The following is a 14,882-nucleotide window of genomic DNA, read 5'->3' on the forward strand; positions in this document are numbered from 1 at the left end:
AGTTTGTGTCTGTTTTTCCACTTGAGAAGTCTTGCTGAACAATACATATTTTCCCATGTCAATAATCCAATAGTAAAATCTACTCCGCAATGTAAATCTATGTCAAAATGATTTATTAGTGATACATTTAATGAATAAAACCAGATTCTTGATTTACAGTGTAGGCTACATACGCCTCATCACTTTCAAGTTTAATATGTTTAAAACAGGCCTGATGCAGACCTCGGATTTAACATGCACATTCATGAAATTAGCATGGTCACGTCATCACAGAAGCGTCATTCACTGTAAAAGTTCAAATTCACTAATACCTAATATAAACTTGATAAAAGCAGATAAAATCTATAAATGATATGTACCTCAGAGACATGAATAAACCTGGAACGTTTTGACAATGAAGAAAAAAAAAGACATTGTCTATTACACCCTATTTAGGGTTATACCGTAGATATTTTAAAAAACAACTTGGAGAAAATCATTTTTAGCAGTTTACAACCAACCCGTTGCGATCCACTGGTTGATTTTCAGCAGGCATAACAAATACTCTGCAGAGTAGGCCATGAAAAAAAAAAAAAATAACATCAGGATTCACACGACGGCTCATCGAAGAAAAGTTGCCGACACCGGATGGCAGTGTCTCTCGGCGAGTCGACCGTGTAGCCGATCGTACGCGGGTCGTTAAAAATTTCATAATCGTTTCCTCCCTGAGGAAAAGAGACACAAAAAGCAATGAGGGATGATTAGTGCAGCCTGATTAGGTCTTGTTGAGAAACAGCCACTTTTCATCTGACCTTTAACCTTTCACTGCATGACATTGGCATCTCAACATATTATTTACTCTAACTTTTTTCTTTTTCTTCAATCCAATATTTACGACCTGGCCTGCCTCCAAAACAACTATTAACTATTTGGCATGACCGCAAATAATTAGCACTTAGCACTCGACATATATTGAAGGAACAAAAGCTCCTTGGATGTATTACAGGTTATTTAAGGACGACATGCTTTACACTTGACTTGTCCGAAGTGAAAATAGAGGATACAAATTTGACAAACGTACATCTGACGTCTCATTGCCGAAGAAGTAGATTGCATCCAGGCCTTCGCTCGCTAGCAGATCGAGACATAACCTCTTGTCCCAGCCTTCGGGAAACACGTCAAAACTGATGAGACCACCTAAGAGCACAAAGCAAAGGTCAATATTTGGGTACTCGCTTGCATAATCTTAGAATGTACAAAAGAATGAGGAAATAATCTTGCAAATAAAGAAGAAAGGAGGATGGAGTAAATCCAGTGTCAAAACAACACCATTAGCCATATGCTGCCAAATGCACTAACGACCCTTGTCCTTGATGGAGGCTTTTTCAATCGGCGAACAAACCTGTCTTTTTCCTCACAGTTCAGTGACTTTGTTAGCAGACCAGCAAACGCTGCGGCCATCAAGTCAACGTGGTGTCCAAACACAAGCAGAGTGTTTTCGGAACCAGGTCACCGATGAAAGCAATAATATCCAAAATGAATTTAACTCCTATAAATATAAACTCATTCCATTTATTTTTCCATAACCTTTGTTGACCTATATAATTAGGCCCCACCCCCCATCTTCCCTTCTAACCTAAATATGCCTTTTCTTTCAGCCTCATTGAAAGCGATAAAGGCAGCAACTGTAGGGCAAGCAGCCAATCAGAAGGCTGTTTTCCCTCACACGCCTCCTCACATGTCCATTATCTGCACAGCCATACTATTTACGGCAGTTGGCGCTGATGCTTTTTGCTTTCAGCCTCTAATGCAGGGGAGAGTGAAAATGCATTCTGACTATAGCTTGAGGCAAACATTACTTTAGCAAGACCCTATAGAAGTGTTTTTTTTTTTTTAAACTCCACTGCACCATACTTTAAAGACAACCAGAACAAAATGATCTGGATGAATGAGAATACATACAAAGAATTGTTTTTAATACTAATATAATCATAAATCATTGCTATAATAACTCACACATTATGTTCTCATCCAAACCAACATTTCTCACCTCGAGTGAACCGCAGTCCCTTTCCAGCAAATTCCTCCTTCAGGGCAGCAACAAATTTCTCCTGAATTTTTTCTTTCTGTGAAGGGGAAAAACATTGTTGCTGCACAGAAAATGTAATGGAATTCATGTAACTGCTCAAATGTGGTCATCACACCTGCTAAAGAATACTAGTGTGAATTTTAGAAAGAAGCTGAGGGGTTAATTTTCGGTCAGCTTGAGCGACCCGTCAATGTGCAGCCAAGACAACTGTCCTGAAAGGGCAACAATGTTCAAACTCCCCTTACGTGATTAAACCCGTTTACTGAATCACAAACCAGTTTGTTTAGCTACTAAATATTATCTCCGTAAAGTTTCATACTTCACAAACAGCAGTCACAAAGGATAAGGGACAAAGAGTCACTATCAGGTTTTCATAGAACCAACAAAAATGTATGACTCGCTCCCCAGTCTCATGAATAACAATAACTGTATTATTATTTTAATTTTTTTACCTTATCAATTTCAGAGAATTCAATTCGTTCCTCGAATGTGCAGTTCCGACCGATGGGGGAAATGTTGAGCATTCCATTCCTGAACTCAATGAACGTTCCCCTGTCGATAGAGAGGCATTGGAAATTGTTCAAAACCTTCCACAGAAGCGCCAAAAAACAATAACCCCATTTTTTGATGATTAACCTTTTCTTTGGCAGTTTGATGAGCCCCATGTAGTTCAAGCAGAAGTTAATGAGGTCCTGCAGCAGCTCTTCCCCGATATGATTCTGGATTGCCTGTGAAGCAGCACGCTCATTTTAAAGTAAGAAGTAAATATCTGTTTTTAAATAAAAGTACAGCACAGGTATGTAAAAAAAAAAAAAAAAAAAAAAAGCTATTTAAGTGCATAATTGTCATGAATTACTTCCCACCATTGTCACTTACCTGCTTTGAGTGGAGTTTGCCATCTTTGTACTGCACGGTGCCGTTTTCAACAAACACGTAGTCAAATTTGTGTATGACTGCAAAAGAGGAGAAAAAGGTGGATAAATATGATTTACTTGGTAGATTTCTGATAAGCAGTAATTGCAGTTGCACAGTTAGTTGTCATTTGCATATCAATCATGGGTGGCAACCTATGCCGTACATTGAAAAAAAAAAAAAATCCTAATTCCTTAATTGGATAAATTGACTCACCGTCATCTCCTTCGCCGAGTTGTTCCGCAATTTTGGAATAATCTGACGCACTGATGATGCCAATTTTGACTTTCCTTCTTAATTTTTGGAAGAACTCATCCAGCTCCGGGTCTATTTTCTGCAAATTAAAATGCATTACTCAGTGCAAAGATGAAAAAAATTCACTCAATCGATGAATGGAAATACTTTATGTAAGATGTTAGCTTTTGCTTATATGAGAGTATTTGTCTAAGACGCTCACCTCTCTCGGTGGCGTCAGAGTACCATCCACATCAAACAGGCATAGGATAGTTCTGTCTGCAGACATGCCGACCTGCTGTTTTTTTTGTCTTCTCTTTAAATTCCAGCTGTTTTGCTTCCACTCTTGCTCGAGAACACGTGCACCAACATTAATAAAAAGATTCCGAGATAGATCTGCAGTCTTGAAAATGAATGCATCAGTCAATCAGTCACCCCATGAACTCGACTCCTCCGTTTTAAAAAGGTTTCGTTTGTTCATCAAACTGCCGCATATTCTTGTCTTTCCTTTTAGGTCCACGGTGCTGGTACGTTTTTAGATCTCACACCTTCCAAAACATATCTTGACAAACGTGTCGGGTTTCATTCCCAATGTCAAGCTCCGTTGGCAGCCAATCATGGTCACGATGGCCAGTTAGTGACGTCAGCGAGTAGGCGGGGTTTGGAGGGTGACTTGCTTGTCAATCAAACTGATCTTTAGTGTACTGTAATAAAAAATAATGTGATAGACATATTATACAGGTAACCTAATAATATAAATATTACATACATAATAACAATAATGAAAAGATTAAATAGATTGGCCAGTATTAGCTGGGATTAATTTAATTGCTAAAATAAACACTTAATCTGCTTTATTTTAATCTGAACCTTCTGTAATTATAATAACAGTCCAAAATGACGGTGGCAGCGCAGACCTTTAATCCAAGAAACTCGTTTTATCTTGTTTTCAGTGAGTCACATTTTCCACCAGAGGGCGACATTGGAGAGAGAAAGAATCTCTTGAAACGCTCTGGAAAACGGTCATTCTAATAAAAAAGACAATTTAATATCATTAACGTTATTTCTTCCCTATAATAACATTCAGTGGTTTGTCCAGATTTGTAACAAACAGTGATTATATTTCTCTGTAAGGAATCCTAATAGAAACCAAGACATAATTGACGCCTCGTGTAATGAATTACGCATGCGCGATGCATCAAATCTCAACCCATCAGTGGCAAGGCGGAGGTGGTAGTTGTTTCCTTCCAACTCAGAGCTTGTTGGTTTGAGGTGGCCCATTAAGCAATATACTGAAGCCCCAGTTGAAGCCCCTGATGCTGTAAGTATTGCAAACCATTTAACTATTGAGTACAACTTAAAATTAGTCGCAAAATAGGTCAATTAACCAATCAGGAACAGCTCTCCAGTTCGACCACTCCAATCGTAAACAGATAAATGAATGACTGTCTCACACAAAACTGAGTTATTATCTTTGTAAACATTGATTTATCTAGACCAGCGCAGCTCTTGAACTGAAACTCATTCGATTGTGCAAGTGTCTGGTAAATATGAATCACTTGGGCGTTTTATCAGCAATCATAAATCAGAAGTAAACGTGTGGTTCAAAAGAAGAGATAGTGCCACAGTATTAATAAGTGTGACCTCATTTGGGTGCAAAATTGGCCACGTGACGTCACTGACATGTGAATTCATGCTGCACATCCGTGTGAACTTAATTTCACCAAGTAATTTCATCCAAGTGGGTAATTTCCCGAGTGGGTGACGCTGAGTTTGTCGTCATGGAGGTCAACAAGTTACTTATTTGCCTGATTTATTAATGGGCCGCGAATTGATGCCTCCAATTGCATGAGGTGCCATAAAGAAACTAATCATTAGCTTCTGAAGCCATCATATCAAAGTCTGACCTCAATGTTGTCTCATTTAGCTTCCTACGTGCACAACTTAAACGATAAGACATACATTGCATTGCTTTCCGGTTGTGACCCTTGTTAATAAATCCATCAACATAGTATGCACACTAATAAATATAAGTAAACGATGAAGAGCATGTATATATTAATGTGGTTGATTTGTTTTACTAGAACTTCCTAAAATAATAATTTTATTCTCGCATGTTTTCATTTCATGTGGTTACCATGAAACACAACTGTGAGGACACAATATGTTCCTTTTAATATGTCAATGTTTCCTCTCCTTGATAATATGCCAGGGCGGCTTGGAGGTGGAAGACCTCCTCACATGAAATGGGTCTAAATGGCTGTTTGGTCCCCGCCAACCTAAATATTACAACGTCATTTATGTTTGCTCAGGAGCTTTACGATCAGCAAGGTGGCACTTCAACAGGAAGCTGAGTTATGATGCTGGAGAGCAAGAAGCTTTCAATGGAAATATTGACGATGGACTCAACTGTGGTATGTTGTTTTTGTGCTGTTTGGTATTGGTAACGGATGTAATAAAGCCAGAAGTGGGAATAAGTACTCATACTATGTACTTAAGATGGAAAATCCTAAAATTAGAAGCACTGATTTGACACATTTACTGTAGAAGTAAAAAATGACAACCAAATTTAACTTAATTTTTTTACTGTCCATTATATGCAACACCAAATTTGATGAAAACAAAACAACATAGAAAATAGCACTTGAGATCATGTTTTTATTTAGATTAGACAAAGAATAAAAAAAATATAACCTGCTGATAAAAAACACACTGAATTTTCAAAAAACAAAATTCAAAATGAACTAAAAACCCCAAAAATGTCTCAAGTCTTTTAACAGTGGTTACAGCGGTTCATAAGCGGTTTGGTCTTTTACAGGCTTAATCTACCCTACTTTTATAGCATCCACCGTTTATCAGCTCCACACCAGCCCTGTATTTATAACCTGTCGTTACCTTTGTCCCTTTCACCATACAGGCCCTCTCCCTTGAGTGAAAAAAACAAAACTTCAGAACACTGACAAACAGTAAGTCACCTTTTGTATTCACCATTCACTCCAATAAGAAAACAATATTTAACCAGTCATGTTAATTCAACCAATCAATTATTAGCACTCCTCTGTCACTTCGATTGTGAAGATTTCCATGTCGGAAAGGTCAGCGTATAATTAAAATAATACTGGGGTGGTTTAGTGTTGGCCCTAACGGAGTGTGGGAGTCTTCAACGGCCGGCTTGCCTTGGCCTGGATGGTGTTGTGACTATCAGTTGTTCATTAACGCACAGAGGGAGGACTGATAGCGCAAGCACACAGCAAGCAGGAGGATTATTGCTCTCAAGCTTTCACCGGCGAAGCAGCGGCAGGGTGGCAGTCTTCCGCATTGTCTTTACAAAATCTCAGTAAAAAGCAGATTTTTTTTTTTCCCTGCGCTTGGATGAAGGACTGTGAATCAACAGATTTTTTTTTTGCCTCTTCGCTTTGGATTGAAGCAATCTCAGGAGGTGCTCAACTCTGAAAAGAAGTGATTTTTTTCTTGAGGGGGGGGAGATGTAGGAACTGTGGCAAGACAAAAAAAATGACTATAATGTGGTATAAGATGAGAGGTTTGAATAGTTTACCTTACCTGGGAATGTTAGTCATGGCGGTGATTGGCAACAAGATGCTGGACGACTGTCTGGCGTCCAAACGTCGATTCACTATGAACGTTGTGCTGCTGGAAGACAACACGTACGAGTGGAGTCGGCCCTTCGTGGAGGCGGCGGTGGAGCAAGCCATTGAAGAGGACAGGAAGGAGAATATTAAACATAGTAGGGTTTGAATGTTTTTTTTTTTTTTTTTTGCGCTCCTATTGGCTTGCATTGTTGCTATGCAAAGAAAAGCAGAAATCGTTTGTTCTGTGCTGATACTGTTGGTAAAATGATAAGGAAAAAAATAATCCCACAAAGCAAAATATATGGACATCTAAAAATGATAATAAATAAATGTTATACCTTCATAAATCTTCTCTTCCATGTGTCCAGATTTAAGCTTCGCTTTGACAGCTAACTACCACGGCTTCAACACGACCCTGTACAACCGGCAAGGCTGTGGCAGCAGCACTTGCGAAGGCGTGGCCATACTCAAGATGCTATATGTGAGTGTGCATCAACGTATTTTTTGTTTACATGACTGTATATACCAGGGGTGTCAAACTCATCTTTTTTGGCGGGCCGCATTGTAGTCATAGCTTCTTTATGACTGTCAACCCAAATAAATATATGAGCACCTCATAATCACAGTAAAAGCCACAAAACAAACTGACAAACAACTCATTTTCAAATCAGACGAGTACAAACTGGTTAAATATTAAAAAAAAAAAAAAAAAGATATTAAAAGTGAAGACAATTTGCCATTCTCGTAATGACGCACGGATTTGATGCACAATTTGTCTTGGCGGGCCACATAAAATGATGTGGCGGGCCGTATCTGGCCCCCGGGCCTTGAGTTTGACACCAGTGGTACGTATATACCTTTTTGTGACACATTTATTTGGTGATGAGTCAGAAAGAGCCACTTCAATTTGACTCTACAGAATAATGGTGACGTCGGTTGTGTCATGCTGGGCCCTTCGTGCACGTACGCTACCTTCCAGTTAGTGGAGTGAGTATGACTTTGCTCCTCTATCATCATCACGCTTTCAAGTTCTAACCCACTGATGTGCATCCCTGGTGCTTCAGTGATGAAATTGGCCTGACCCTAAGCACGCCCGTCATTTCCGCCGGGAGCTTCGGCCTCTCTTGCGACTACAAGCCGAAATTGACTCGGATTTTGCCGCCGGCACGCAAGATCTCGGATATGTTCTACCACTTTCTGAAGGAGGAGTTGCCATTCAAGGATGAATGGCAGCATGTTTACGTATATAAGAAGTCCAGCGATAACGCGACAGAGGATTGCTTCTGGTGAGCCATGATGACATCATCGCTAGGCTCTTTGCCGTTGCTGTTCTCATCTCCTTGTTGTCGTTCCCTTACTTTGTTTGAAGGTATACCAATGGACTGGAAGCTCCTTCCGCCAACTTTGCTACAAAAATCAGAAGAGAAATGCTACGTACTGAGGACGACTTAAAGGAAGCTCTCATAGATGACCAACGACACAGTAACAGTGGGTGACCTCTTTTTTATTTCATAGTATCGATACTTGGTATCAGTATCACTGATATATTAGACCAAATAAATCAACAAAAGGCAAAAAGTGCTTTGATTAAATTAGAATCGAATTTATTTTTTGCTCTAATGATGCAACCTCTATATTCATTTCAGTTTTCATCATTTGTGGCCGTGTTGATGACATCATTTCAATCAAATCCAAAGTGTTCCCGATTCCGCCAGATATCATGTTCATTCTCATGGATATTTACAAGTAAGCTTCTCAAAACAGCTATAGTCCATTTGATCATTTGAACTAACAGTTAAGGCCTCTTTTCTTCTCATCCAGTCCTGAGTATTATGTCAACACGACATCCAATCAGGCCATGCGTAACGTCCTGGTCGTCACTCTCCCGCAGAGAAACTACAACTACGGATCGACTTTACCTTATAACGACACGGTGAGCTGCACTTGAAATGAAATGTAGGAAAACGTTGAACTTTTTCTCTCTTTCAACGGCAGATTAATGACTATGTGGCTGGCTATCATGACGCCGCTTTACTGTTTGGTAAAGTGCTCAGGGAGAGGATGCTCAGTCAGAGGAATAACTCTGGTCGCAAAGGAGCTAATGACGTCCCGCTTAGTGATAATCCATTCGGGAATGCTTCCTTCTATGGTATGTCTTGATTTTGGCATTGACACATTGGTCAGTTTAGTGAAGTGTAAATTTGCTGCATGCAGGTATGGCAGGCCATTATGTCTTGGACAAGTACGGTGACAGAGACGTTAACTTCACCATGATTTACACATCCACTCTAACCGGCAAGGTGAGATGACCCGCAGCATCTTTCATCGTTTTCGGAGAGTCAGAATGTCACAAATGTTATTTCTTTCGCAGTATGAGACTTTGCTAGTGTTTGACACGTCGAGGAATGAAACTATAGATGTGGCCCAAAAACCTGCTCTGGCTTGGAAAGGAAATCGCTTGCCTCAAGATATACCGGAAAATTCCAATGGTAGATATACACACACAAATTGAAAATTGACACATTCGAGGAAATATAAGGGGACTAAAGTTGACCCTTGGGGTACACCTTTGTTCATAATCTTGAAATCTGACTGGCTTCAGAAACACATTGATTTCTTCATTTATCTTCCGTATTGTAACCAATTGACCATTATTCTTATGAATTCCTGTTCATTTCCACAGTTAACACATTTTATTTATTTATATTTTGATTTATTTGCCTACTTCGGACATCAGCTTTTTTGTACGTTTGTTTATAGTCTTGACCACGCAGACTGTGATTGTGATCGTTCTGAGCCTGAGTGTTGTCGTGGTGACCGTCGTCGCGCTCATCTTCTACAGGTAGGAAGTGTTTACGTGTGTGTGCAAACACACATGATCCAAATTAATTTGATTCCAATTCACGCTAGGCAGAACAGAAAACAACGTCCGATGCAAAAAAGGTGGTCTCACATCAACCCTCACCTGATTGGTCCACTGGATGAGAAGGAGGTCTCCCTAAAGGTAAAAGTCCGCAGAATTTGAGATTAGAAATGCATAGAAGAAACTAGTCGGCATTTATTACCATAATGGCACCAAGCTGCTGTCATCATCTCTACCTGTTTGTTTTCATGGAACAGATTGATGAAGATAAGAGGAAGGATAGCACGTTCTACTCCCGTCGTGGCCGCTATGATAAAAAGGTTTAAAAAAAACAACAACAACTTGACATACATAAAGAATGGAAAGCGAAAATATTAACAGCTTTTGACTCTTGTATTTTTAGCCCGTCATCTTAAAAGAGCTCAAACAAACCGATGGAGACTTCACAGACGAGCAGAAGATTGAGCTTAACACTGTAAGACATTCGCACAATGTAATAATAAGATACAGAATTTTTAACTTCTCTTTATATGTTTGATTCAAGCTGCTGCGTATCGATTACTACAACTTGACCAAGTTCTACGGCACGGTGAAGTTTGAGTATGCCGTGTTTGGGATGTTTGAGCTGTGCTCCAGGGGATCCCTCAGGGTGAGGAAATGATTCCAAATAAAACACACACACTTAAACGTGGCCGCATCCCAAATAGATTACAGCCAAACCGAATTTGACACGTTTGTGCAATACCTGTGATTTATTGCACGATTACTTTTATTATGACATATGATGGCGTCTATCTTTTTCCATAGTACACAATCATTTTATTGTTGATTATCATGGCTGACGCACTTTTTAAAAAAATACTAAAAAGATTTTTTTTATCCTTCCAGTACATTCTGAACGACAGAATTTCCTACCCAGATGAAACGTTCATGGACATGGAGTTTAAAATATCAGTCATGTATGATATCGCAAAGGTAATGTATTATGAATTTAATGTGTTTTTTTGAATTCATTCTTTTAACATATTTAAAATGGACCTCTCACCTACCTGCACCAGGGCATGTCTTATCTCCACTCCAGTAACATTGCAGTCCACGGGCGCCTCAAATCCACCAACTGTGTGGTTGACAACCGCATGGTGGTGAAAATCACCGATTTTGGCTGTCATACACTTTTGAGGCCAGGCAGAGGTAAGCGGGAGATTTTTTTTTTCATCGTAATATTGTGCTGTCATTAATTCCTCTCCACTCAGATGTATGGACAGCACCGGAACATCTCCGTAAAGATGGTGTATCTCAAAAAGGAGATGTCTACAGCTATGGCATCATCGCACATGAAATCATTCTGAGGCAGCCTCCGTTTTATACTCAATACAATTTGGGTCGTGCAGGTATTGATTAGTGATTAGTTAATGAATATATATGTGTGTAAATTCAATGTTATCTCATCCATCAGAGAAGATTTACAGGGTGCAGTATCCTAACGGGATGCGTGTCTTCAGACCGGAACTCAACTTTGATGGAGTGTCAGAGAAAGAAACTGAGGTGAGAGAAATAAATTGAGAATGAGGAAAGGCGTATCGATCAAGCTGATAAGATCTCATGTCGTCTGCTTCCGTGTGTTACGCAAGTTGTACATGTTGATGAACAACTGCTGGGATGAAGATCCTGAACGGAGGCCAGATTTTAAGAAAATCGAGTTAACGCTGGGTAAGATTTTCAGGTATGTCGCAAAATCTTTTCGACCTTCAGCTGAGATGTTTGAAAACCGAATATTGCTAAGCAGTTTTTTTTGTTGTCACAGCAATTTGCACAATCAAGCCACCGAGACATACATGGACAACCTGATCCGCCGTCTCCAGATGTACTCGAGGACTTTGGAGAATCTGGTGGAGGAGAGGACAGCTTTGTACAAGGCTGAGAGGGACAGAGCAGACCGTCTTAACTTCATGCTACTTCCCGGGTGGGTTTAGTACCTGAAATGTTGGACTGAAAGAGCATTTTCGATGAGTCTCCATATTTTTTTTTTCTCAGCCCAGTGGTGAGGTCACTGAAGGAGACAGGCATAGTGGAGCCGGAGCTCTACGAAGAAGTGACGGTGTATTTTAGCGACATTGTCGGATTCACCACACTTTGCCACTACAGCACACCCATGGAGGTGGTGGACATGCTCAATGAGATCTACAAGAACTTTGACAGCGTCCTCGACCACCATGATGTCTACAAGGTGGCATCTCCACTCTTTCATCTCGATTTCATCTTCAACCAGGACGCTGATGATATTTGTTTGCAGGTCGAGACAATTGGCGATGCGTACATGGTCGCATCGGGTCTGCCAAAACGCAACGGCGACAGGCATGCCGTGGACATTGCACACATGGCACTGGACATCTTGTCATTTGTTGGGACGTTTGAGCTGCAGCACTTGCCGGGCATTCCTTTGTGGATACGGATTGGCGTGCATTCAGGTAAAAGAGGGCCCCAGAAAAAATATTTGGATATTAAAAAAATAAAATAATATAATATAATACAATATAATTTAATATAATTAATATAATATAATAAAAATAAAAATAAATGTATTAAAAATATTAAAAGCAAATATTTAAAAAATGAATAAAAATAATATAATATAATAACTTACATAAGATAAGTTTATTGCGTTTGTGTAGGTCCCTGTGCTGCTGGAGTGGTGGGGAACAAGATGCCCCGCTATTGTCTATTTGGAGATACAGTCAACACGGCATCACGAATGGAGTCCACGGGCCTGCGTAAGAAACTGCGCACAAACATCTCCCCTGCAGTAAGCACTTGGTTTAATGTGTAATTCTCATGTTCCAGCTCTGAGAATCCATGTAAGTCAGTCCACCATCAACATTCTGCAGAGGACTGATTGTCAATTTCAGTATGAGCAAAGAGGAGAGACGTATCTGAAGGTGAGCTGGATGCACTTTGACCTGCTTCTTCATCCAAACCTGAATTGCAAATAGCAACTGTTGGGTGTCCATTACTGACCCACAGGGGAAAGGCAAGGAGATGACTTACTGGTTAACTGGAGTGACCGGAGGCAAATACAATCTACCTACACCACCAACAGCGTAAGTCGACCAATCTTCCCGACAAAAAAAAGAAATCTGCAGCAATCGTTCCCTCCATGTTGGTCTCAGGGAGAACATCCAGCGACTGCAGCAAGACCTGGCCGACATGATCGTATCCAGCCTGGAAAAGCGTGGAAAAGGCAGAGAGAGTTTCGAAAAGAGGAAAACTTTGTCCACCAGACGGAGAGAAACTAGCGGCAGTCTGCACGGGGAAAGTTCCCCGGAATATTTCCACCTAGCTGTCACTGATAACCCCAGTACTTATCTGTGATGATAGATTACTACCAGCCATAATCTGCAGCAAATGAACACTGCTGGACAGGACAGAGTAGCAGTGACTCACCCAGGCATGTGGAAACTGAGACTCGCACTATGCTGTTGCATTGACAAGTCGTTATTTTCGCATCATGTTCGTTCTTCACTTGCAACTGCCGCCTAGCAGCAACCTTCTAAAAAGAGCAAGGATGGAATTTGACCTGACATGATATGAACACTGCCTTTATTTAAAGAACACAACATGGGGATGCTAATCTAATAAGTGATGCGCTAATATGTTTTGTATTTGCACCACATTGTCTGCACGGATTGAGCATTTGACAAAGGGATGGAATAATCACTTGGGTTTAGTGTGCAAAATACTTGACTTTAGTATTTCCTAGTATTCATTCACAGGTTCTGAAAGATGCAAGTGTTGTATATTTAACTATTCACAGCCACATGAGTCAAAAGCAAAATTTCTTCCTAAAACTGCAAACACACAAAGAAGGCTTAAGTGCACTTTTGTTATGCGGTGGTGACCTCTTATCGGGTGATATTTTTCCATCACAGATATTGATTAGGCACCAAACATTCAATGTGATCTATTTGCAATGTTATAAATTGCAGAGATGACGAAAATCCGTTGGGTTTTATTTTTAAATGTCGCAAATTAAACTGAATTCATCAACCGGGTTAAGCAGCGTATCCACGCTGTTGCTAGGCAGAGTTGTTGGGCACTTAAACAGAATGTCATGTTTAAAGATGCCACTAACAGAATTGGTCGATTTCTGGATGCCTACTGTGGCAGTTAATGTGATTGCAACAGAATCCCGCCGAGAAAGATGTCTGAAGTTGAAATAGAATCTACACAGTTTTGGTTGTAACCAATGCCGTGCCACCAAGTTCTGTGGCAGGAAGTGGAAGTCTGTGCTCTCTCATGGCATTGCAAAGTAGCAGCACTCCAATCTCCTCAGCATGGTCTGTTTCCCCTCTGCAAGTTCCCTTCTGACATTTTGAGGTCCCCCTGCAATTGACAAAGTCGTCATCCCATTTTGAGGTGTTGTGGGGTCCCTGGTGGTTAAGGTGGGCACAGGCTGAAAAGGCTGGTGATGCTGAAGGGGACAAGTGACTTTCAACGGGCGGCTCTATTTTTTGGGGATGCTCAGGTTCAGATTCCACTTCTTCTGCAATGAAATAAATGAGAACAACAAATAAGCTTGAGTGAATATGCTTGAAGTAGTTTCATATACATATTGTGGACAATATACATTTTAATTGCTTGATGGGTTTCTGGTGGGTCTACAAACCCATCAAGCGTGAAATGAAAAAAAGTCAACTCATTTACATAACCAACCCTTCACCGAGTTTCTCTGTCATGACATAAGAATGGGGCCAACCCATGGGATGCCCGAGAGAAGAACAGAAACCACAGTTTCTCCCAACGAGCATAAGCGTCACACCTTACACCCGCTCGCCCACTTCCTTCATAATACCCCTGAGACGACTGTACCCTGATCATACAAATTTGCAAGCTCAACATAATAGAAAATATATGCAATGAAATTAAAAAAGTACTCAATTCTTGAGTAGTAAGTACTGACACTACTAGTATAAAAGTTTGCCCAAAAAATATGTATTTTTTAAAGAAAGGCCTATGCATCCCAATATAGTATTTTTTTTCAATTGTACAAAGTTAATGGGAATTTTCTGCACTAGAAAAAAACATTTGATATGTATGTAACCCATTAAAAAATTGGTTACAATTTTTTTTTAGTTTAATTAAATGATAAAAATACTGCCGATATTATACTTGTGTATTTTATTTTCATTTTATTTGGCTTTCACAGACATGTAAAAGA

General features: G+C 40.0%; 2 protein-coding genes across 6 annotated transcripts; one reads left to right on the forward strand and one right to left on the reverse strand.

Moving 5' to 3' along the window:
- Positions 1-99: 99 nt before the first annotated feature.
- Positions 100-3,826, reverse strand: LOC119125302 (phosphomannomutase 1). The gene is made up of 8 exons (XM_037255638.1): positions 3,438-3,826; positions 3,197-3,314; positions 2,945-3,021; positions 2,705-2,796; positions 2,521-2,620; positions 2,030-2,105; positions 1,061-1,176; positions 100-704 (listed from the first exon to the last, which is right to left on the reverse strand). Exons 1-8 carry the CDS (start codon positions 3,501-3,503, stop codon positions 582-584), a joined length of 768 nt encoding a protein of 255 aa, XP_037111533.1. The 5' UTR covers positions 3,504-3,826; the 3' UTR covers positions 100-581.
- On the forward strand, positions 2,714-14,238 carry gucy2c (guanylate cyclase 2C). 5 transcript variants are annotated; one of them, XM_037255628.1, is made up of 29 exons: positions 2,714-2,822; positions 5,527-5,628; positions 6,132-6,180; positions 7,173-7,285; positions 7,724-7,791; positions 7,869-8,090; positions 8,174-8,292; positions 8,451-8,550; positions 8,626-8,737; positions 8,800-8,953; positions 9,019-9,104; positions 9,176-9,293; positions 9,565-9,646; positions 9,715-9,808; positions 9,925-9,987; positions 10,071-10,142; positions 10,212-10,316; positions 10,556-10,642; positions 10,726-10,858; positions 10,921-11,058; positions 11,124-11,212; positions 11,299-11,390; positions 11,472-11,630; positions 11,702-11,894; positions 11,961-12,135; positions 12,340-12,438; positions 12,509-12,603; positions 12,689-12,765; positions 12,835-14,238. In XM_037255628.1, exons 4-29 carry the CDS (start codon positions 7,277-7,279, stop codon positions 13,034-13,036), a joined length of 2,943 nt encoding a protein of 980 aa, XP_037111523.1. In that variant the 5' UTR covers positions 2,714-2,822; positions 5,527-5,628; positions 6,132-6,180; positions 7,173-7,276; the 3' UTR covers positions 13,037-14,238. The 5 variants fall into 5 exon arrangements, with proteins under 5 accessions (XP_037111523.1, XP_037111524.1, XP_037111525.1 ...); XM_037255629.1 differs by lacking the exon at positions 2,714-2,822 and adding an exon at positions 4,253-4,535; XM_037255630.1 differs by lacking the exon at positions 2,714-2,822 and having other exon boundaries at positions 5,434-5,628.
- Positions 14,239-14,882: the final 644 nt, after the last annotated feature.

The sequence above is a fragment of the Syngnathus acus genome, chromosome 8, assembly GCF_901709675.1.
Source record: "Syngnathus acus chromosome 8, fSynAcu1.2, whole genome shotgun sequence".
In the NCBI taxonomy this organism is placed as follows: domain Eukaryota; kingdom Metazoa; phylum Chordata; class Actinopteri; order Syngnathiformes; family Syngnathidae; genus Syngnathus; species Syngnathus acus.